This window comes from Schistocerca piceifrons, chromosome 2 (assembly GCF_021461385.2).
Source record: "Schistocerca piceifrons isolate TAMUIC-IGC-003096 chromosome 2, iqSchPice1.1, whole genome shotgun sequence".
NCBI classification, from domain to species: domain Eukaryota; kingdom Metazoa; phylum Arthropoda; class Insecta; order Orthoptera; family Acrididae; genus Schistocerca; species Schistocerca piceifrons.
In genome coordinates this window covers 117,339,219-117,365,273 of record NC_060139.1, presented here as the reverse complement: position 1 = coordinate 117,365,273, position 26,055 = coordinate 117,339,219, and the positions used below count along the sequence as shown (strand labels likewise).

The following is a 26,055-nucleotide window of genomic DNA, read 5'->3' as shown; positions in this document are numbered from 1 at the left end:
CTCCCACTCCTCATTTCCTTAGTTTTTGCTATTTCTTTTTATTCATTTATCTTAAGACCTCCACATTCGATTACTCTTTTGCTAATGACCATTTTATTGTTGTTTATATTTTACTAATCTTGTTCTCACTGCCATTCACATTTTATAATTCGTATTACTCTTCATATTTTGCTTATATAACATGAAATGCTTTTATAGGCTCACTGCTTAATTTCTCGATTTTTTGTCATTGCCAGCCATGGTGGCCGAGCGGCTCTAGGCGCTGCAGTCTGGAACCGCGTAACCACTACGGTCGCAGGTTCGAATCCTGCCTCGGGCATAGATGTGTGTGGTGTCCTTAGGTTAGTTAGGTTCAATTAGTTCTAAGTTCTAGAGGACTGATGACCTCAGAAGTTAAGTCCCATAGTGCTCAGAGCCACTTTTGTCGCTTCCTGTTGTGTGTTTCATTATTACACTACCGGCCTCTAAAATTGCTACATCAAGAAGAAATGCAGATGATAAACGGGTATTCATTGGACAAATATATTACACTAGAACATCCCCTAGTGCCCTTCTGCCACCCCCCCCCCCCTGCCCACTCCCCCCCTCCCCCCTCTATGGACTAGGGCCAGCACGAATTGCTGTAGTGACGTAGGACTAACCACACCGGCGCTTTAGATCTCACCCTGTAAGAGTAGCACGCCATGGAGGGTTGATAGTTCATGTCTCCTGTGCCAGTATACCTGGATTTTCTGGTTCTTGATGTGTCTTTGATCGAGGGGCCATCTCGGCTGATTCAAACGATGGGGTCCCCTGATGACTTGGTCGTCTGTGGAATGGTTGGCCACCAGCGTCGTGTCCAGTGGGAGGCTGACTACTGCTGCTTCTGCCTCGTTGCCTAAGTAGAAATATACTTCTGGGTCCCCCTCAAATTCTGGGTGCAAACCTATTGGTAACTGGGACAGAAGATCAGCATTAGCATGGTGTGCCGAAGAATGGAATTGGATGTCATAATTATAAGCTGATAAAAATAGTGCCCATCGCTGTAGGCGGCGAGTAGTCTTGATGGAGATGGATGCTGAAGCCATGAAAAGGGCTAACAACAGCTTATGGTCTGTCAGCAATGTGAATTTCCTATCATATATGTAATCATCAATGTTTTTGAGGCTGAAGATAATGGCGAATGTCTCTTTCTCAATCTGGCTATCGTTGAGTCTTGGAGATGAATGCAATGGGCCGCTCGATCGTACTCTCACTGGTAGGTGACAGTGCTACACATCGCTGCTCTAGGCTACTCAGTTTACGTGAATGTAAAGCGATTCATGGCAGTCTTGTATTACCACTACAGCGAGCACAACGTATCACATCGGATAATATAAGAACGAAAACAGAGTATCCTAGCGGAGCGACTTGTAACACTGCCCCCTACCGGCGAGGCTGATATCGACAAGCCTAACCGCTGCACGTGCAGTGAGGTACGTCATTTGGTGACGTCACATGTACATCATCTGTCATCCGCTTCTGGAGTATTTCCCGACATTTGCGGCCCCTTGTGTTCTATATTAAATTACTTGTCTGAGCGGCATCTACGTCGTTTCGCAGGTTTTTAACGTTAATAAGAATCACCGTGTATGTTGTAAATAGTAACGACCCTCTCACACATCGTTGGGGTACATCCGAAATTACTTTTACATTCGTCTCGCTAAGAAAAGCTTGTTGTGTCTGATAGAAAGTGATGAATCCAGTCACAAATCTGGTCCGGTACTCAGTAAGCCCATATTTTGTTCATTAAACAACAGTGCGACATTGACCCACCAGGGTAGCCGAGAGCGTTAACGCGCTGCTTCCTGGACTCGGGTAGGCGCGCCGGCCCCGGATCGAATCCGCCCGGCGGATTAACGACGAGGGCCGGTGTGGTTTTTCGGCGGTTTTCCACATCCCGCTAGTTTAATACCGGGCTGGTCCCCACGTTCCGCCTCAGTTACACGCGTCGCAGACATTTGAAACACATTCGCACTATTTCACGATTTACACTAGGCGCAGACAGCTGGGGTACACTGATTCCATCCCTGGGGGGTACGTGGTGGCGGCAGGAAGGGTATCCGGCCACCCCTAAAAACTAACCTTGCCAAATCCGTTGTAACCACGCCGACCCTGCGATCGCTGCGGGACTATGGTGTAAGCGAAAGTAAGTAAGTAAGTAAGCAACAGTGCGAAATTCTGTCGAATGCCTTCCGGAATTCAAGGACACTTTATCAATGAAGTTGTCTTTTTCACTTCTCCTGTACAACTCCTATTCCACTGACGAATTTCTACTTAAAAACAGGCAGCCAGTAAACAAAAAAGTTGTTGTTAAGTGTAATTGAATGGCTAGGAATAAAATAATAGTGTGTTCATTAATGTCAACACTAATTATGCGTACATATCCAGTAAACTGGCTCGTTCCACTACAGTTCGATAAAAGAATCGTTCAAATGATCTGTGGAACGCGTAACTAACTGTCTAGAAAGTTCTGCATTCCATGGACGAACAAAGACAGCTGTGTTTCACAAGCTGTTACGGAATCGATATTGAGTTTTATAAAGGCGGGTTATGTTCTCTGAATTCGTCACACTGCCTGAGCTTAAAACATGCTCCATAAGTCTACCACGGATTGACGTCGGTGATATAGACCTACAGTTGTTTGCGCCTATCCGAAGACAGATGGTTTATGGTAATCTCTTTGACTTACAACATGCAGTTATCAGAAGTGATATTACCCCACACCAAGGAAAGAACTGTGAATAGAATAGTAGCTCGCAAGTTGTTGTTACCTTGTCAGTGACCAGTCAGGCTGTGGTTCAAAAATGGTTCAATTGGCTCTGAACACTATGAGACTTAACATCTGAGGTCGTCAGTCCCCTAGAACCTACTACTTAAACCTAAGTAACCTAAGGACATCACACACACCCATGATCGGGGCAGGATTCGAACCTGCGACCATAGCGATAGCGCGGTTCCAGACTGAAGCGCCTAGAACCGCTCGGGCACTGCGGCCTGCGGCTGTGGTCTGCCACCAATTCAACAACAGTTTGGTGATTATAGTACTTCGCTGTTACCCGAATCTGGCCACGATCAAATGAGCCTACTTCCTGAATATTGCAAGAGATTGCCACTCTGCTGTTCAGTACTAGGCCTGACGTCATCACTGTTACGTATCACACCAAACTATTCCATTTCATGAGGAAGCAAGTGCCAATTTTTGCAGTACGACTCCCGAAAGCTGTGTTAAAGTACAGTTCCCTTTGCAGTACTGCGTAAATGTGAGAGATAAATAGAACAGGCATCTTTTTTTACTTACTGTACTGGAAATTGAAATGAGCCGTTTGGCGTCATAAGCCGGGAGGCCCCTTGCGGGGCAGGTCCGGCCGCTTATTACATTCGACGCCACATTGGGCGACCTGCGCCCCGGATGGGGATGAAATTACGAGGAAGACCACATAACACCCAGTCCGTGAGCGGAGAAAATCTCCGACCCATCCGGGAATTAAACCCGGGCCCGTAGGACGGCAATCCGTCACGCTGACCACTCAGCTATCGGGGCGGTCACTTACTGAACTGCATGCATGTGATACAGGATCTCCCTGCATGACCTATTCATTTATACCAATTACAAAACACATCTGGAGTAATCAGCGTGTTGGCATCCTCTGTGTTACGTATCTGCTAAACAGCACCTGGGGCACTTGGCTAATTCAGCAGTCCCATGGACAAAAGTGCATAAACATTGCCTGGATTCAGAACAAGTAACGTGATAGACTTCCACGAACACGCAGTGGACTGAATACTGCAATGCTGTCTATTTGCTCGAAGTTAAATCTAAATAATGCGTACATGAATTCCCTTTAGGTCTAATCGACGTTCCTCGTCACCAAAGTCAAACTCAGTCCCATACTCAGCCAATGAGAGTTGTAAACAATGCAAGCATCCAACAACGATGAAAATTTCTTCAACCCCGAAGTTTTAGCTGGGTGCATCTACGTCGTATAATGCAGTGTGCTACTGTACTCGGCTCCGGAGGTGAGTTTCATCTCTGGCGAAACACATTTTAACGCTTCAGGTATCTCCATTTTCAACGAATGGATACCAGTTCCACGTAACAAAGAAAACTCCTTGACTAAGTGAGATTTCTGGAAAACCTGTTCTACTGTTTTGACATCATTCATTTTACCCAAATACGCACGAATTATAACTTCCTCAGCTAAAACTGTCTCTGTTCTTAGAGACTATCAGCGTATGTTGACACACAATTTGTTGACATTTAGTACTGTTTTTCCATCGAACGAGTTTGGGCGTTATATTCTCATAGAATTTTGCGAAGCATCGTAGTGTTGAGCTTCCTTAGTAACAAATACATTTCCATGTTTTATTTCCGCATTGCCATACGCAACTGTTTCAGGCTGTACTAACTGCGCAATGTAATGTAACAGAGTTTCGTTGACATTGTACTTGAAGAGATGTTTAGTCATCATATTTCTGAAGGATATGCCTGGAGTGTAAACAGGACGAGAAAACATCAGCATACTGATACCGGTGGTTATAATATTAAAAAAAATTGTTCAAATGGCTCTGAGCACTATGGGACTTAACTGCTGTAGTCATCAGTCCCCTAGAACTTAGAACTACTTAAACCTAACTAACCTAAGGACATCACACACATCCATGCCCGAGGCAGGATTCGAACCTGCGACCGTAGCGGTCACGCGGTTCCAGACTGGAGCGCCTAGAACCGCACGGCCACTCCGGCGGCGGTTATCATCAGACGGTGTTGCGAGTGCTGCACTGAGGGCTATATACGTCGCAGGACGCGAAAACATCTCAGGTACGTTCATTAGTCGGTGGGTTGTGCCGAAAGAGATAACAGTTCTAGTAAGTGCCATCAGGTGAAAACATGGCGCTGTAAGCAGTCGGAATGTGGTGTGGCTGCAGGAAAAGGAGAGGAACGATGAAACATATGATAGCGATGGTTCTGGCACGTTTATTAGGAGATAGTCACAAGTTACAGCAATGTGTTCAGTATGATCTCCCGACTCAGCAACATGCTGCATTCATAACAGAGCACTGTCGACAGTTGCTCGCAGCATATCTGATGCAATGAGAGTAATATGTTGTCGTATGCTATCCTTCAGATCAGGAAGAGCCCGAATACACCACTGACAGATAACATCTTTCAGAGACCCCTCACAACCAAAAATCTACTGGATTTATATCAGGGGATCTGGAAGGACACACTTCTTGAAATTGCCTAGAGATTTCTCGAAGCAAATTTTTCTATTGGTAAGCAACATGTGGTGTCGCCCCATCTTGCATGAAAATAGTGGTGTCGGCACAGTTGCGTTCTTGCAAAGCTGGAATCACATATTGCACAAGGAGGTCCTTATAAAGTGCAGATATCATTGTACATCTAACAGGCCCGAACATGTGGCGCAGTGGAAACCCATATGCGACAGTTCTGTGCATTCACGACATCGTGCAGTGCAAAATGTGCCTCGTTTGTCCAAAGAATATATCCCGCCCACATGTATCCATTTCCACGCGTGCCAAAAAACGAACGGCAAAGTCCTGGCGTTGTAGCCTATCTTGGGATCTCATGTCGTGCACAATCTGAATCTTGTAGGGACACTAGTGTAAAATGCGCCGCAAAACATTCTTTAATTGTTGTCCAGAGGAGAGACAATTCCCGTTACACAGCTCGAGCACTGACTACAGAATTTGAGAAATCTGCTGCATGGTAGGCTATAGCTACAGCAGTTTCGTCAGTAACTGACGTGGTAATGGGCGGCCTCCATCTCCCTGCTGCACCACATAATTCACGTGTTTCTTCAGTTTTCTTGATCATATTGTTTAGCCCATTTATTGACAATTGGTTTCTTTGCAACTGTTTCTGTCGGAGATTGGGTTTCGGTTGTTTGGGGAAGGAGACCAGACAGCGAGGTCATCGGTCTCATAGGATTAGGGAAGGACGGGGAAGGAAGTCGGCCGTGCCCTTTCAAAGGAGACATCCCGGCATTTGCCTGGAGCGACTTAGGGAAATCACAGAAAACCTAAATCAGGATGGCCGGACGCGGGATTGAACCGTCGTCCTCCCGAATGCGAGTCCAGTGTGCTAGCCACTGCGCCACATCGCTCGGTCTGTCAGAGATATTCACGCAATGCACCGCTGATATTCCTGCCGTTATAATAAAACAACTTTATCAACAGTGCACGGGCTTCCTTCTCAATAGCCATTGCGTTTCGTACACAGAACGTCAACCTTTACAACGTTTTACACCAACAGTCACTTCACGAAAGAAATCAACACACATGGACATGTGACAAACAACATACTGACTTCAAAACAAGAAACATTTCTTATTCTGATTGCTTACAGCGTCATATTTTCACTGGGTGGCAGAAAGTGGAACTATTATTTTTTCAGCATACTCCTCGAACGCTCCGACTAATGAACGTACCTACGATGTTCCAACGTCCTGCGATGTACGTAGCTTACTTGTAAGCACCTGGTATATCACTTCAGTAACGACCGAGGTTGATTCTGTACTTTTTATGACCATTCATAATGGTTCTTTCACCCTTCACCCCACTTTTAATCAAGGATGTAGCATGATAGAGACACTGTCATATCAAGTGTAGGGTCAGAGACGCGCAACAGTGATTAATGCACTGAATTATTATTCTGGAGGAAGCTTGTTAATTAACCGTTCGGTCAATCTGATTTGTGTTTTCAGTATTTTTAATACATTAACTCAGGCCATTGACAGCATAGTCTCACTAATAAGCACACGGAAAATTTCCTCCCGTGCAATAGTCCAATGAGTAAGCACTTCGCTTGTTAATAACCAAGATCGCTGATGGGACAGTGAACAGTAACTTTCCTCTTTGAGGACAGCGAAATGACGTCTGAATCAGTTGTGAACTATGTGCAAGGAGCGATAGACCTACGGGATTGTGTGAAACATCAAGGCCTACTGGTCCGCTCTAGTGGAATAAGACTGATCTGAGGAAACGTGATGATGTCAGCCACTAGGAAGCCATTACTCAACTCTTCTCCCAGTTATGGTTAAGCCAAGAGCAAAGAAACTTTTTCGCTTACGAGCTCATCTGCCAGCACACCTCTCCTCCTAAAAATTTCTGTCCACAAGACACATGTTCGTTCCTTTTGTGGATACATTACCAATACACTTAATAATCGTCTACTAACTGCAGTGTGATTCGTACGCTTATACGTGGCAGCGTTCGCAAAACTTGCATAGTAGTTGTGACTATCTTATGCGATGATGATATAAAGCGAGAGCCAACACGACCACAATTACTTACGTTTATGACCACCAGTTTTCGTCTGTTTTTGTGCCATTGATCAGATGTAACAGCTTATTCCGCCAATAGTGGAAGCAGTTAGTGTTTGCCTGAAGTTCTTATCTCCTCCCAGTTTATCGCTGATTTTATTCCACCCCTGTAATTTGTTACAAGATTTCAAAGAAACGCACCATAGATTGTCTTTGGCGGTTCCCAGACATGATATGTCTTTTTGTACAATGGACGGTGCCTGCCGGTACTGAACAAGTAAATAGCTCTACCCCAAGAGACATAGCCCATCAAATTGGGTGCTGGGCTATAATTACACACATTTGCGTTTGGTTTCCTGGTATAGAAAATGAACTATAATTGTTCAACAGAATAAACGCGATGGAGCTATTGAGATACATTTATGATTCTACACAGAAAGTGAGAAATAATTTGCTCCGCTTCTAACTGCAGTCTGTCGTAAGTCAGTGCAGTAACGAGGAGATCCAAATGATTGGAAAAATACGTGGGTTATTCCCACTCTCAAGAAGGGTCGTCGAACAGAGGCGCAAAACTACGTCCGTCAGTTGTAGAATTTTGGAAGTTGTTTTATGCTTCTGTATTATGACATTTCTGGAGGCCAAAAATCTCCTCTATTTGAATCAACATGGGCTCCGAAAACAGCGATCGTATGAAGCACGGATCGTTCGGTCCGTCCACGAGACTCCGAAGGCAGTAGATACTGGAGACCAGATTTATGCCTTCTTCCTTGACTTCTGGAAGGTGTTTGATGAAATCCCGCATCCTCACCTAACGAACAAAATGCGAGCGCATGGAATATCAGACCAGTTTAGTGATTAAATTGAAGACATACTTTCCAATAGAATTCGCAATGTCATTTTTAACAGAGAAAAAATTTTTAATGTAAAAGTAACTACGGGCCTGTTCCAAGGGAGCGTCAGATGATCGTTACTGTTCACAATATAAGTACACTACTGGCATTAAAATTGCTACACCAAGAAGAAATTCAGATGATAAACAGGTATTCATTGGACAAATATATTATACTAGAACTGACATGTGATTACGTTTTCACGCAGTTTGGGTGCACAGATCCTGAGAAATCAGTAGCCAGAACAACCACCTCTGGCGGTAATAACGGCCTTGTTGCGGCTAGGCATTGAGTCAAACTGAGCTTGGATGGCGTGTACAGGTACAGCTGCCCATGCAGCTTCAAAGCGATAACACAGTTCACCAAAAGTAGTGACTGGCGTATTGTGACGAGCCAGTTGCTCGGCCACCATTGACCAGACGTTTTCAATTGGTGAGAGATCCGGAGAATGTGCTGGCCACGGCAGCAGTCGAACATTTTGTGTATCCAAAAAGGCCCGTATAGGACCTGCAACATGCGTTCGTGCATTATTCTGCTGAAATGTAGGGTTTCGCAGGGATAGAATGAAGGGTAGAGCAACGGGTCATAACACGTCTGAAATGTAACGTCCACTGTTCAAAACGCCGTCAATGCGAACAAGAGGTGACCGAGACGTGTAACCAATGGCACCCCATACCGTCACGCCGGGTGATACGCCAGTATGGCGATGACGAATATACACTTCCAATGTGCGTTCACCGCGATGTCGCTAAACACGGATGCGACCATCATGATGCTGTAAACAGAACCTGGATTCATCGGAAAAAATGACATTTTGCCATTCGTGCACCCGGGTTCGTCGTTGAGTATACCATCACAGGCGCTCCCGTCTGTGATGCAGCGTCAAGGGTAACCGCAGCCATAGTCTCCGAGCTGATAACCCATGCTGCTGCAAACATCGTCGAACTGTTCGTGCAGATGGTTGTTGTCTTGCAAACGTCCCCATCTGTTGACTCAGGGATCGAGACGTAGCTGCACGACCCGTTACAGCCATGCGGATAAGATGCCTGTCATCTCGACTGCTAGTGATACGAGGCCTTTGGGATCCAGCACGACGTTCCGTATTACCCTCCTGAACCCACCGATTCCATATACTGCTAACAGTCATTTGATCTCGACCAACGCGAGCAGCAATGTCGCGATACGATAAACCGAAATCGCGATAGGCTACAATCCGACCTTTATCAAAGTCGGAAACGTGATGGTACGCATTTCTCCTACTTACACGAGGCATCACAAAAACGTTTCACCAGCCGGTCAACTGCTGTTTGTGTATGAGAAATTGGTTGGAAACTTTCCTCATGTCAGCACGTTGTAGGTGTCGCCACCGGGCGCCAACCTTGTATGAATGCTCTGAAAAGCTAAACATTTGCATATCACAGCATCTTCTTCCTGCCGGTTAAATTTCACGTCTGTAGCACGTCATCTTCGTGGTGTAGCAATTTTAATGGGCAGTAGTGTAAGTAGTTGACCTAGTTGCCTAGAGGCTGTTTGTGGATGATGCTGTTATATGTAGAGAAGTCACAACATTAGAAAATCGTAGTGAAATCCAGGAGGACCTGCAGAAGTTCGACACTTGGTCTGATATCCCTGGATGCGCTGCTCTGCTCCTTGCGGCTCGCCCGTGGATGGTGTCGCCCGTGGCGGCTATCGGAACTTCGCTCTGTCGTCGCCCTACATTGCCCTGTCTCCTGCTATGACTCCAAGTCACACTCTGTTGTCGTACTGTGAATTTCTATCTGGCTGAAAGCTGCGAGATCTTTCTGTTATATGCCACAATCATTACAGAAACCTTAGTACACCCTATTTAATGTTTTGTTTTTCTACCCGACACCAGGCACCAGTTAAACTTTTTCTGTCGCCTCCCAAACGCTATAGTTGGAATATGGTGACAGGGTTTGAGGAGAAGGAGAAACAGTCGGTTGGTATAAGTGAGAGGGAGTCTTGACCTGACAATGTTTTTAAAACTACCTTATTGCAAAAGATAAGGATTGGAATTGGTACTGAATGACGAACACTATGAGTGTTTTACAACTTATGATTTTATTTAGAAAATAGCCTCAACCTAGTATACATTTGATCTAAATGAACTGTATCCACGAAAGACGGTGGCGGTAACTAAGCACGTTCCATCTGTTAAAAGAACCTGTCCGTTTTAACTGTATGCACACACAAGACACGCAGGAGTCCTCTGCTATCCAGACAGAGCTTCATCCGCTGTTCCGAAGATAATTCTGCTCAGTCCTGCTTGGCTACTAACTTGGGCTGTTTCTGCCAGTACTGCTCTCTCTCCAGTTCCACTAGGGCCTGCCTGTCCTATCTATCCTCTACCTCTTTCTGCTCCAACTGCCGTGGCTCTGCCTTCGGAGCATGTGCATCTGAGTTTTAATCGATTTTGCCTTCGCCACCGCCAGTCCATTACTTGACTTAACGATGAAGAGTCCTCGCCATCTCATTGGTTCTAATTGTGAACTGCTTTTCAGAAAATGAGTGGATGGAGCGAGGCGTCTGTTGTAAATTCGCGCCATGAACCTGCTATAGGCTCTTCTTGACGTATATGTGGCTCTTCCAGAGGCTCTGCCCCTTATTCCTCTCTTACGCCCTCTCTGAATTGATATTTACAGTTAACAGTGTGGCTTTTCAAGCGCAGTTGGCGTCTTTATGGCGTCACCAGCTGAAGACATTTCCTTCTTTTACGTGACTTGAAACATTTGACATTCTATGTAACCCTGTTGTCGTGCTCTGGTGCTCAATACTGACTGCGTGCCTCGTGAAGCCTTCCTCTGTTATTAACTCGTAAGACCTGGCTGTCATTCCCGTATCTCTTTTTCCAACAAACAGCTCAGTTCATACATACAATACCAGGAACAAAAATGATTTGCACAAGGACTTAAAAGCACTTACTTTAGTTCAAAAGGGGGTCCACTACGCAGGAACACTCATCTTCAATAATCTGCCAGCAAACATAAAAAATTTAGTTACAAATAAAGATCAGTTTAAAAGGAGCCTGAAAGACTTACTAGTGGCCAACTCCTTCTACACCATTGACGAATTTTTTAATAGAAACAAATGATGCATTGTATATACTCATACTATTAGTATTGTTATTTCAGCTTTAAAAAAAATTGACATGTTCCACATTCACGAGGATCTCCTCAGCACGGATCTATGGAACAAAAAACTAATCTAATCTAATCTAATCTGGATACAAGACAATTTGCAGCCTGTTAAAACGTTTACAGAAATACCCGTGGTGAAATTTTAATCGGATATTGCAGAGGCGAGGTGCCTAGATGTTGAAAGTGTTCGGGATTTTGTGGAATAGGGAGCCAATGGGTGAGTTAATCCTTGTTTCTTGACTTTTGTGTCTTGTTGTTTCCTCCCATTCCCATTGACTGTTTGTTATTATGAGTCTATTTAGTTCACGCTGCCATTCTGAAACTGGTATTGCAGTTCAGGTGGTAGGCCCTGTCATTGAATGTCCCTTGGTTAAGCAGTCGATTGCTCTGTTGCCAGGGATCCCACCGTCCGGTTTCGCCCAAGTGAAGTTAAAGGTATTGGCTCACACTCGCTCGAGCCTTGGTATCCGCAGACGTGATACTGCCTCTATACACCGCAGTGAGAACAGTCATGGGATACCTCCAAATATCGTGTCGGACCTCTTTTTGACAGGCGTAGTGCAACAACCCGACGTGCCGTAGACACAACAAGTCGTTGGGAGTCCGTTACAGAAATACTGAGCCATTCTGCGTCTATAGTTGTCCATAACTGCGAAAGTTTTGCTGGTGCATGAGTTTGTGCACGAACTGACCTCTCGAATACGTCCCATAAATTTTCGATGGGAGTCATGTCAGTCGATCTGGGTGGCCAAATAATCCACTCAAATTGTTCTTCAAACTAATCGCGAAAAATTATGGCCCAGTGACCATTCCATAGTTGTTTGGGAACATGAAGTCCGTGACTGGCTGCAGATGGTCTTCAAGTAGCCGAACATAACCATTTCCAGCCAACTATCGGTTCAGTTGGACTACACGACACAGTCCATTCCACGTAAACACACGCCAAACCATTATGGAGCCACCAACAGCTTGCACAGTGTCTTGCCTTGTTGACAACTCGGACCAATGGCTTCGTAGTGTCTCTGCCACACTCAGACCCTACCGTCAGCTCTTAGCAACTAAAATCGAGTCTAATCTGTCAACACCAAGGTTTTCCGTTCAAATTCAAAATGGTTCAAATGGCCCTAAGCACTATGGGACTTAACATCTGAGGTCATCAGTCCCCTAGACTTAGAACTACTTAAACCTAACTAACCTAAGGACATCACACACATACATGCCCGAGGCAGGATTCCAACCTGTGACCGTAGCAGCAGCGCAGTTCCGGACTGAAGCGCCTAGAACCGCTCGCTCACAGCGGCCGGCGGTTTTCCGTTCATCTAGGGTCCAACCGACACGGTCACGAGCCCAGGACAGGCGCTGCAGGTGATGCCGTGCAGGCGCGTCGAGCGTCTGCTGCCATAGCCCGTTAGCGCCAGATTTCACCGCACGGTCCTAATGCATACGGTTGTCGTACATTGATTTCTGCGGTTATTTCACGCAGTGTTGCTTGTCTGTTAGCACCGACAACTCTACACAAACGCCGCTGCTCTCGGCGGTTAAGTGAAGGTCGTCGATCAGTGTGGTGTTCGTGCTGAGAGGTAATGTCTGAAATTTGGTATTCTCGGCACATTCTTGGTTCTGTGGATCTCGGAATACTTAATTCCCTAACGATTTCCGAAATGGAATGTCCCATGCGTCTGGCAAGAACTACCATCTACATCCATACTCCGCAAGCCACCTCTGATATTATTCTCATGGTCTCTTCGCGAGATATGCGTAGGAGGGAGCAATATACTGCTTGACACCTCGGTGAAGGTATGTTCTCGAAACTTCAACAAAAGCCCGTACCGAGATACTGAGTGTAACACTTTGGCGATTACTAAATGATCCTGTAACGAAGCGCCCTGCTCTCCGTTGGATCTTCTCTATCTCTTCTATCAACCCTATCTGGTACGGATCCCACACTGGTGAGCAGTATTCAAGCAGTGGGCGAACAAGTCTACTGTAACCTACTTCCTTTGTTTTCGGATTGCATTTCCTTAGGATTCATCCAATGAATCTCAGTCTGGCACCTGCTTTACTGACGATTAATATTATATGGTCATTCCATTTTAAATCACTCCTAATGCCTACTCCCAGACAATTTATGGAATTAACTGCTTCCAGTTGCTGACCTGCTATATTGTAGCTAAATAATAAGGGATCTTTCTTTCTATGTATTCGCAGCACATTACACTTGTCTACATTGAGATTCAATTGCCATTCCCTGCACCATGCGCCAATTCGCTGCAGATCCTCCTGCATTTCAGTACAATTTCCCATTCTTACAACCTCTCGATATACCACAGCATCATCCGCAAAAAGCCTCAGTGAACTTCCGATGTTATCCACAAGGTCCTACGACACTCCCCTGCGGCACACCTGAAATCACTCTTACTTCGGAAGACTTCTCTCCGTTGAGAATGATATGCTGCGCTCTGTTAACTAGGAACTCTTCAATCCAATCACACAATTGGTCTGATAGTCCATATGCTCTTGCTTTGTTCATTAAACGACTGTGGGGAACTGTATCGACCGCCTTGAGGAAGTCAAGAAACACGGCATCTACCTGTGAACCCGTGTCTATGGCCCTCTGAGTCTCGTGGACGAATAGCGTGAGCTGGGTTTCACACGATCGTCTTTTTCGAAACCCATGCTGATTCCTACAGTTATGTTCACGGACGAGTCCACGTTCACGTTCTAAGTCTTAATTCCCGTCGTGCGGCTGTAATCACATCGGACAGCTTTTCACATGAATCAGCTGGGTACAAGCGACAGCTCCACCAACGGACTGCCCTTCTATACTTCGTGTATGCTGTGGCCTTCTCCACCAGACATCACGGCGCCTAGAGTATCAGCAACCAAACTGACAGCCTGTAGCCGCGCGTTGCCCGCGTCGCGGGCACTCCGAAGCACTACATAACCGACAGGCAATATTGATAAACGGCCACAGCAACAACGACAACAACAACACCACAGCAAAGACACCAGCGGTCACCAGGGGCCACTACCGGTCCACATAAACATAAGGAAGAGGTCGTTGCAGATCCCGGAACTATTTTCACACGTCAAACCACCTGATGGAAAATAGTTCCGAGATAGAATGAGATTTTCACTCTGCAGCGGAGTGTGCGCTGATATGAAGCTTCCTGGCAGATTAAAACTGTGTGCCCGACCGAGACTCGAACTCGGGACCTTGCCTTTCGCGGGCAAGTGCTCTACCAACTGAGCTACCGAAACACGACTCACGACCGGTACTCACAGCTTTACTTCTGCCAGTACCTTGTCTCCTACCTTCCAAACTTTACAGAAGCACTCCTGAAAGAAAGGATATTGCGGAGACATGGCTTAGCCACAGCCTGGGGGATGTTTCCAGAATGAGATTTTCACTCTGCAGCGGAGTGTGCGCTGATATGAAACTTCCTGGCAGATTAAAACAGTGTGCCCGACCGAGACTCGAACTCGGGACCTTTGCCTTTCGTGGGCAAGTGCTCTACCAACTGAGCTACCGAAGCACGACTCACGACCGGTACTCACAGCTTTACTTCTGCCAGTACCTCGTCTCCTGCCTTCCAAACTTTACAGAAGCTCTCCTGCGAACCTTGCAGAACTAGCACTCCTGAAAGAAAGGATATTGCGGAGACATGGCTTAGCCACAGCCTGGGGGCCGAGTTCGAGTCTCGGTCGGGCACACAGTTTTAATCTGCCAGGAAGTTTCAGTTCAGAGATACTCATCCGCCGAAGCGCTATAAAGGCCGGCGCTCGGCCGCAAATCGACCGCACCATCTGCCGACGCCATATTCCTATTCGGCTCCCGCAGGTGTTGGTCCTCGGTACCCCAGTCCCTTGGACTCGTACTCGTACTGCAAAGTACTTGGGCGTTACCCTGGACCAGCGCCTCACCTGGCGCCCCCACATCGATGACATGCGTCGAAAGACGATAGGGCGACTATGCCAGCTCTACCCCCTCATCAATCCCACCTTTTCACTCCCTACACACCTTGCTGTCAGATTGTACACCTCCCTTGTTCGTCCCATCCTTGAATATGCGACGGTGGTGTGGGGCAATGCTGCCCCCACCCACCTCTGACGACTCCAAACTGTCCAGAACCGGGCTCTCCGGCGTGCCCTCCGCCTCCCCTTCGACTTCCCTACCCAAGAACTCCACATCCTGGCCGAGGTGCCTCTCCTTCAATCCCGCATCCTCTCCGCTGCCACTTCCTTTTACCTGCAAACCCGCCACTCTCCCAATCCTTTAACCCTTTCCCTGGGCACCCGTGTCCACCGTCTGGCCACCACTCGATGGCCTGACCTTCTCTTCCGCCCCCCATGACTCCACATTCACTAGCCACCTCATTTCGTATCAATTACTCTTTCTCACATCATCGACCCATCTCCACACCACGTCATGCCATTCAGCCCCCCCCCCCCCCGAACACACCACCCCCGCATCCCCCAACGTTGGCCTAATCCGGACAGGCCGATCCTCTTTCACTTCTCCATCTGTCACTCTCTGACTTCTTTCTCTTTCCCCCCTCCCACTCCAACGCCTCAAGATTGTCTGCCACCGCCATCACCGACGCCGCCACGAAGAAGAGGCCAGGATAATGGCCTTTCGCTTTCATTTAACTCCTACTGTCCCTGCTCCTCTCCTTTAATCTGTCTTTTAGCTGTAATTGCCGGCTAGCCAATGGGCTGTTCGATTTCCTCACACTCCTACTGTCTCTTCGACTGGCCTGTCAGCTTTCATTTAAATACCACGCCGGCCAGTCAATTGGGCCGTTCGTTTTCCTGCCTCTTCTACTATCCCTCTGACTATTCTTTCAACTTTATTAAAAAAAACACACAGCACAAAAGTCAAATCAAAAACTATAACCACCATGTCATCTCCACACCACCACACCATGCAAGAAAGAGAAGCGCCCCAGAGGCGCTAAGACATCACTCCCAGCACAGGGTCCAAACCACTGTCATGTGCGTCTGCGTCTGCACATCGACCGCCAGCAGACTTGGATAGCTGCCGCCCCGGCAGCCCGGCTTGGATCTTCTCGCTGATCTCTGGATTAGGCTTGGTATATCGGAAAAGTCTCTGGCGGAGACTAGTAGGAAATTATTTCAGTTGCTTTCTATCTTATTCTTGTATCTAGTTGTGATTCGAAGACGGATCATTGTTTTGTGTTGGTGTTATACTTGGAGAATTTCTTTTGGTTAATGGAACAGTCCAATAAATTGTTTTCGGACCTTGATCGTTAGTTTCTTCTGCTTACGCAGCCATATCAGTGTACGCGATAGTAACGCCATCTGTGTTTGCATATTGCTGTCTCATGGCTTTGTAAAGTCGCTGTACTCTAGTACTGTTTAGGCAGAAGAGTAGGCGTGACGTAACGAGGTGGCGGCTGTCCGGCAGGTGAAGATCCCGCCGCTGGAGCGGACGTTCTCGCGCTCGCTGGGGGTGGGCACGCTACGCGGCTTCTTCCGCGGCGACGACGGCTGGGTGCGCCGACTCACCACCGTACACCGAGTCGGAGACGTCCGACTGGACCGCGGCCGGCGGCCTCCAGGTGAGCAGCTCATTCTCCTTACCTTCTCCATACACTCACGATTTTATTTATCTACTAGCTGACAAACCGGGCGTTGCTTGGGTGTTCATTTTGCCAATTTTCTATTGGAAACGAAAATAAAAGTAATATACACTCAGGACAATATTATGGAAATGGAAGAGGCCGTAGGTGAAGATGAAATGGGAGATATCATACTGCGTGAAGAGTTTGACAGAGCACTGAAAGACCTGAATCGAAACAAGGCCCCGGGAATAGACAACATTCCATTAGAACTACTGACGGCCTTTGGAGAGCCACTCCTGACAAAACTCTACCATCTGGTGAGGAAGATGTGTGACAGGCGAAATACCCTCAGACATTAAGAAGAATTTAATAATTCCAATCCCAAAGAAAGCAGGTGTTGACAGATGCGAAAATTGCCGAACTGTCAGTTTAGTAAGTCACGGATGCAAAATACTAACGTGAATTCTTTACAGACGAATGGAAAAAATGGTAGAAGCCGACCTCGGGGAAGATCAGTTTAAATTCCGTAGAAATGTTGGAACGCGTGAGGCAATACTGACCCTACGACTTATCTTAGAAGCTAGATTAAGGAAAGGCAAACCTACGTTTCTAGCATTTGTAGACTTAGAGAAACTATAAAAAGGTGCTAATTTAAGGAGATGGGACCTGGATAAACTGACTAAACCTGGGCAGCAGACGATCAAGTAGGTAAAAAGACGAGGGCTAATATAAATCCTTGGGTAACAGAAGAAATATTGAATTTAATTGATGAAAGGAGAAAATATAAAAATGCAGTAAATGAAGTAGGCAAAAAGGAATACGTACAAACGTCTCAAAAATGAGATCGACAGGAAGTGCAAAATGGCTAAGCAGGGATGGCTAGAGGACAAATGTAAGGATGTAGAGGCTTATCTCACTAGGGGTAAGATAGATACTGCCTACAGGAAAGTTAAACAGACCTTTGGAGAGAAGAGAACCACTTGTATGAATATCACGAGCTCAGATGGAAACCCAGTTCGAAGCAAATAAGGGAAGGCAGAAAGGTGGAAGGAGTATATAGAGGGTTTATACAAGGGCGATGTACTTGACGACAGTAGTATGGAAATGGAAGAGGCTGTAGATGAAGACGAAATGGGAGATAAGATACTGCGTGAAGAGTTTGACAGAGCACTGAAAGACCTGAGTCGAAACAGGGCCCCGGGAGTAGGCAAAATTCCATTAGAACTACTGACAGCCTTGGGAGAGCCAGTCCTGACAAAACTCTACCATCTGGTGAGCAAGATGTATGAGACAGGCGAAATACCCTCAGACTTAAAGAAGAATATAATAATTCCAATCCCAAAGAAAGCAGGTGTTGACAGATGTGAAAATTACCGAACCATCAGTTTAATAAGTGACGGCTGCAAAATACTAACGCAAATTCTTTACAGACGAATGGAAAAACTGGTAGAAGCCGGCCTCGGGGGAGATCAGTTAGGATTCCGTACAAATATTGGAACATGTTAGGCAATACTGACCCTACGTCTTATCTTAGAATATAGATTAAGGAAAGGCAAACCTACGTTTCTAGCATTTGTAGACTCAGAGAAAGCTTTTGACAATGTTCACTGGAATACTCTCTTTCAAATTCTGATAGAGGGAGCGAAAGGCTATTTACAATTTGTACAGAAACCAGATGGCAGTTACAAGAGTCGAGGGACACGAAAGGGAAGCAGTGGCTGGGAAGGGAGTGAGACAGGGTTGTAGCCTATCCACGATGTTATTCAATCTGTATATTGAGCAATCAGTGAAGGAAACAAAAGAAAAATTCGGAGTAGGTATTAAAATCCATGGAGAAGAAATAAAAACTTTGAGGTTCGCCGATGACTTTGTAATTCTGTCAGAGACAGCAAAGGACTCGGAAGAGCAGTTGAACGGAATGGATAGTGTCTTGAAAGGAGGATATAAGATGAACATCAACAAAAGCAAAACGAGGATAATGGATTGTAGTCGAATTACGTCGGGTAATGCTAAAAGGTATCAGATAGATTATATAGTGGTAAGCCAGAGATTTAGGAACCAGGTTTTAAACTGTAAGACATTTCCAGGGGCAGATGTGGACTCTGACCATAAACTATTGGTTATGAACTGTAGATTAAAACTGAAGAAACTGCAAAAAGGTGGGAATTTAAGGTGATGGGAGCTGAATAAACTGACTGTACCAGAGGTTGTACAGAGTTTCAGGGAGAGCATAAGGGAACAATTGACAGGAATGGGGGAAAGAAATACAGTAGAAGAAGAATGTGTAGCTTTGAGGGATGAAATAGTGAAGGCACTAGAGGATCAAATAGGTAAAAAGACGAGGGCTAGTAGAAACCCTTAGGTAACAGAAGAAATATTGAATTTAATTGATGAAAGGAGAAAATATAAAAATGCAGTAAATGAAGCTGGCAAAAAGGAATACAAACGCCTCAAATATGAGATAGCCAGGAAGTGCAAAATGGCTAAGCAGGGATGGCTAGAGGACAAATGTAAGGATGTAGAGGCTTATCTCACTAGGGGTAAGATAGATACTGCCTACAGGAAAATTAAACAGACCTTTGGAGAAAGGAGAACCACTTGCATGAATATCAAGAGCTTTGATGGAAACCCAGTTCTAAGCAAAGAAGGGAAAGCAGAAATGTGGAAGGAGTATATACAGGGTTTATACAAGGGCGATGTACTTGAGAACAATATTATGGAAATGGAGGAGGATGTAGATGAAGATGAAATTGGAGATATGATACTGCGTGAAGAGTTTGACAGAGCACTGAAAGACCTGAGTCGAAACAAGGCCCCCGGAGTAGACAACATTCCATTAGAACTACTGACAGCCTTGGGAGAGCCAGTCCTGACAAAACTCTACCATCTGGTGAGGAAGATGTGTGACAGGCGAAATACCCTCAGACTTCATGAAGAATATAATAATTCCAATCCCAAAGAAAGCAGGTGTTCACAGATGCGAAAATTACCGGTCAGTTCCACAAGTCACGGCTGCAAAATACTAACGCGAATTCTTTACAGACGAATGGAAAAACTGGTTGAAGCCAACCTCGGGGAAGATCAGTTTGGATTCCGTAGAAATCTTGGAACACGTGAGGCAATACTGACCCTACGACTTATCTTAGAAGCTAGATTAAGGAAAGGCAAACCTACGTTTCCAGCATTTGTAGACTTAGAGAAAACATTTGACAATGTTGACTGGAATACTCTCTTTCAAATTCTAAAGGTGGCAGAGGTAAAATACAGGGAGCGAAAACCTATTTACAATTTGTACAGAAACCGGATGGCAGTTATAAGAGTCGAGGGGCAGAAAAGGGAAGCAGTGGTTGGGAAGGGAGTGAGACAGGGTTGTAGCCTATCCACGATGTTATTCAATCTGTATATTGAGCAAGCAATGAAGGAAACAAAAGAAAAATTCGGAGTAGGTTATAAAATCCATGGAGAAGAAAAGAAACTTCGAGTTTCGCCGATGACATTGTAATTCTGTCATAGACAGCAAAGGATTTGGAAGAGCAGTTGAACGGAAGGGATAGTGTCTTGAAAGGAGGATATGAGATGAACATCAACAAAAGCAAAACGAGGATATTGGAATGTAGTCGAATTAAATCGGGTGATGCTGCGGGAATTAGATTAGGAAATGAGACACTTAAAGTAGTAAAGGAGTTTTGCTATTTGGGGTGCAAAATAACTGTGATGGTCGAAGTAGAGAGGATATAAAATGTAAACTGGCAGTGGCAAGGAAAGCGTTTCTGAAGAAGAGAAATTTGTTAACATCGAGTATAGATTTAAGTGTCACGAAGTCGTTTCTGAAAGTATTTGTATGGAGTGCAGCCATGTATGGAAGTGAAACATGGACGATAAATAGTTTGGACAAGAAGAGAATAGAAGCTTTCGAAATGTGGTGCTACAGAAGAATGCTGAAGATTAGATGGGTAGATCACATAACTAATGAGGAGGTATTGAATAAGATTGGGGAGAAGAGAATTTTTTGGCACTACTTGACTAGAAGAAGGGATCTGTTGGTAGGACATGTTCTGAGGCATCAAGGGATCACCAATTTAGTATTGGAGGGCAGCGTGGGGGGTAAAAATCGTAGAGGGTGACCAAAAGATGAATACACTAAGCAGATTCTGAAGGATGTAGGTTGCAGTAGGTACTGGGAGATGAAGAAGCTTGCACAGGATAGAGCACCATGCAGAGCTGCATCAAACCAGTCTCAGGACTGAAGACCAAAACAACAACATACACTCATGCTCATAAATTAAGGATAATGCTGATACATGGTGAAACAACGCTCTGGTGGGCGGTTTGCGGGCTTAAATCACCTCGGGGTATGACCATACAGTGCATTTGACCTGCGGTCGACCCACGGTGGCGCTGGCAGCAGTCCACATACGCAGAAGTGTGTTGGTGCAGCGAGTAAGTGTGCAGACATTTTCAGAGGTGCCAATGGTGACTGTGTGCTGAAAATGGCTCAAAGAACACATATTGATGACATTACGAGTGTTAGAATACTAGGGCGACTGGAGGCTGGTCAAACACAGCAGGTCGTAGCACGGGCCCTCCGTGTGGCACAAAGTGTGATCTCCCGATTATGGCAACGATTCCAGCAGACAGGAAACGTATCCAGGCGCTACAGTATGGGACGTCCACAGTGTACGACACCACAAGAAGACCGATATCTCACCATCAGTGCCCGCAGACGGCCACGGAGTACTGCAGGTAGCCTTGCATGGGACCTCACCGCAGCCACTGGAACAGTCTACAGACGACTGAACAGACATGGTTTATTCGCCCAGAGACCTGCAAGGTGCGTTCCTCTGATTCCTGGTCACAGGAGAGCCCGTAAAGCCTGGTGTCAAGTACACAGTATATGGTCAGTGGAACAGTGGACCCAGGTTATGTTCACGGACAAGTCCAGGTATAGTCTGTACAGTGATTCTCGCCGGGTTTTCATCTGGAGTGAACCAGGAACCAGATACCAACCCCTTAATGTCCTTGAAAGGGACCTGTATCGAGATCGTGGTTTGATGGTGTGGAGTGGGATTATGATTGGTGCACGTACACCCCTGCATGTCTTTAACAGAGGAACTGTAACAGGTCAGGTGTATCGGGACGTCATTTTGCACCAGTATGTCCGCCTTTTCGGAGGTGCAGTTGGTTCTACCTTCCTCGTGATGGATGATAACGCACGGCCCCACCGAACTGCCATCGTGGAGGAGTACCTTGAAACAGAAGATATCAGGCGAATGGAGTCGCTTGCCTGTTCTCCAGACCTAAACCCCATCGAGCACGTCTGGGATGCTCTCGGTCGACGTATCGCTGCACGTCTTCGAACCCCTACGACACTTCAGGAGTTCCGACAGGCGCTGGTGCAAGAAAGGGAGGCTTTACCCCAGCAGCTGCTCGACTACCTGATCCAGAGTATGCCAACCCGTTGTGCGGCCTGTGTACGTGTGCATGGTAATCATATCCCATATTGATGTCGGGGCACATGCGCAGTAAACAGTGGCGTTTTGTAGCACATGTGTTTCTGGACGGTTTTCTCAACTTATCACCAATACCATGGACTTACAGATCTGGGTCGTGTGTGTTCCCTATGTGCCTATGCTATTAGTGCCAGTTTTGTGTAGTGCCACGTTGTGTGGCACCACAATCTGCAATTATTCCTAGTTTATGAGCATGAGTGTAGTAATCATTACAATGTGCATAGTATTAATTGTCCACTCTAGGATGTGTCACGGCACGGAGGCCCATGGCTGCAGATGTTGCGATAAAAGTTGAATGGTCTCCGTCAGTGCTGACAGCTTTTACAGCATAGCCAACCTAGTCAACTACAATTCGCAAACAACAGTATGCAGTGTAGCCGCGCGGGATTGGCCGAGCGGTCTGGGGCGCTGCAGTCATGGACTGTGCGGCTGGTCCCGGCGGAGGTACGAGTCCTCCCTCGGGCATGGGTGCGTGTGTTTGTCCTTAGGATAATTTAGGTTACGTAGTGTGTAAGCTTAGGGACTGATGACCTTAGCAATTAAGTCCCATAAGATTTCACACACAGTATGCAGTGTATTTAGGGTAATTTCCATTTATTGTTCCTTCTCAGTTGCACATTTTTAATTAGATTACCTGTTTAGATCACTCATGATTATCTTGAGATCTAAGTAGCAGCGTCAGCAACCCGTTTCGTCTACTCAGAACCACATTTCAGAGTACTTTGATTCTGAGTAGACAAGACGGGTTGCTGACGCTGCTGCTTAGATCTGAAGATAATTCAGAGTGATCGAAACACGCAATCTAACTAAAAATGTGCAGCTGAGAGGGAAGAATAAATGAGAATTATCTTAAATATCTATACAGCTGCTGCATCTCTCAAGACGATTATGTCGACTATAGCGAACGTGCACTGTGTTCAGCGCAACTGCGCAATCGTAAACGAAAGCAGACATAACAACGGAATTAGAGTTCACTGTAATGGTATTGCCTATCTAACTAAATTTGAAATGGCTCGGATTTGTTGATACATTCGATGAAGATACTCTTTGCACACACGATTTAAAGCTAAAGTTGGTACATACCAGAAACGAAGGCACGTCGGTTCGACGTCATACGTCTTCTACCAACTTCTATTGAAACAGTTATTCCCATCCACGCACGGTAACTCATAAAACAGTGAACAACTGAAAAGGTGGGAGGAAGAAAGCGCTAATGCACAGAAGCGTACATTTTAGTATTCATGTTGTATGTCTGGTTAAACTCAAAGGCAAGATCATATAAATACAATAAGACAAAACAATTTATTGTGTGCTCATAATGAAAGAACCAGTTTCATAACGCTGCAGAAAGGGAACCACTGCTCAAAATGCCGTGAAATTCGAGCAGCATATTACTGAAGCAGGGAGAAACGTCATGGAAAAACCAAAAATTTAATGAAAATTGTACCAATAGATTGGGCTGTATGCATCTTAAAATGACAATGAACCGCAAAACGACGGCTAAGGTTTGAGTTGCACACTACACTACACATCGGAGAGGAAAAGTCTATTTTTAATTGCCCTGAGGCCAAAAACCGCAAAAAATGCAAAATGACATCGGTTTCTAGCTGTCATGAGACTGGCGCAAGACATGTTCAATGTGCTGTCCACCATTTTCTTCCACAAGTTGAAATCGAGAAGCAGAATGTTCCACAACAGAACGGAGTGTTTCGGGCGTCACGTTCAGAATGCGTTGCGCAGTGAATGCCTTCAGCTCAGCTACGTTCATAATGAAGCACTGAACACAACATATTCCAGATAACCCTACAGCCAGAAATTCAAAATGGTTCAAATGGCTCCAAGCACTATGGGACTTAACTTCTGAGGTCATCAGTCACCTAGAACTTAGAACTACTTAAACCTAACTAACCTAAGGACATCACACACATCCATGCCCGAGGCAGGATTCGAACCTGCGACCGTAGCGGTCGCGCGTTTCCAGACTGTAGCGCCTAAAAACGCTCTGCCACTCCGGCCGGCCAGCCAGAAATCACATGGACTAAGATCAGGTGATCTGGGCGGCCAGGCTGTAGGCAAATGAAAAATGCTGAAGGTTCGTAACGACGTTGGTGCGAAAAACACTCTGATAGCGTTTACAGGTGACGGTACAGGTAACAGCACCCGCACAACTCATCTCCTAGAAACATCACGGCCCTTCGATACACGATGCCGTCAACCCGCACCGCAAGGTCACCTTTGCAGAATAAACTGGTACTGGTTGATGTGCGTGCGGATTTTCCGTTGCCCATATTCTGCAGTTCTGCTTACGGCCATGTCATTGGGGATGGAAATGTGCTTCGTCTGTCCACAGAATGTCCATGGCCATTCTTTGTCCACTTCCGCGCAGGCAAGGAAGCAACTCCTGAACATGGGTGGCTTTGTATGGATAGCAATGCTAAACGCTTCGTAGCATTTTATACATTGTGCTCGCAAGCGTGCCAAACGTTCGGACAATTCCCCGTGCGCTGTATGTTTGCACACCACCGCTCCACCCCTCTTGCAATGCTGTGGCCATACCTTCGATAGACGTCGGATCAACTGATTTCCTCCTTCTGTCACACTGCACTTCAAAAGAATCTCTCTTTTCGAATTTTGCAATCATTTGCTCCATATCCTTAGCAAACAGACTTTTTTCATACCCTTGAGTGTCCAGAACTTCTGCAGGGCTCCTGCCGCACAGTCACCATTCTTGTAAAAGAGCTTTACCAGCAGCGCGCTATCCTCCACGTAGATAGTCATGGTAGGACTCTCGGACGCAAACTGAGGAACAGCCGTGTGCCAAGCGCGACTTGTTGGTGTGCATATTCAGACGCTTACAGCACCAACTATTAGTCAAATTTTCGTTTTTTTTTTATTCCATGACGTTTCTCATTGCGTCAATAATACGCTGTTCAAATTTGATGTCATTCTGAGCGGTGGTTCTCTTTGTACAACGTTTTGAAACTGAAACTTTAATTATGGACACACTGTATATACAAGGTACTCGGATGTTCCCGTAGCAAATTTCTAGGACCTGTGGTGGGGAGTGGATACATAACATTTTGAATTGGAACCCATATCCGGAAACGTCATCCAACGCTACAATGTCATAGGCTCCGGGGCCTGTAAATGTATGTACACTACTGGCCATTAAAATTGCTACACCACGAAGATGACGTGCTGCAGACGCGAAATTTAACCGACAGGAAGAAGATGCTGTGATATGCAAATGATTAGCTTTTCAGAGCATCCACACAAGGTTGGCGCCGGTGGCGACACCTACAACGTGCTGACATGGGGAAAGTTTCCAACCGATTTCTCATACAAAAACAGCAGTTGACCGGCGTTGCCTGGTGAAACGTTGTTGTGATGCCTCGTGTAAGGAGTAGACTTTGATAAAGGTCGGATTGTAGTATATCGCGATTGCGGTTTATCGTATCGCGACATTGCTGCTCGTGTTGGTCGAGATCCAATGACTGGTAGCAGAATATGGAATCGGTGGGTTCAGGAGGGTAATACGGAACGCCGTGCTGGATCCCAATGGCCTCGTCTTATCCGCATGGCTGTAACGGATCGTGCAGCCACGTCTC

At 45.9% G+C, this 26,055-nt stretch overlaps 1 protein-coding gene across 1 annotated transcript in view; it reads left to right on the top strand.

Moving 5' to 3' along the window:
- The window catches only part of LOC124776993, a 99,981-nt gene that overhangs the window by 51,468 nt on the left and 22,458 nt on the right, over positions 1-26,055 (top strand). Inside the window, exon 2 of the mRNA XM_047252241.1 lies at positions 16,781-16,934. Within this exon, the coding sequence (XP_047108197.1) occupies positions 16,781-16,934 (154 nt within the window). The remainder of the gene's footprint in view (positions 1-16,780; positions 16,935-26,055) is intronic.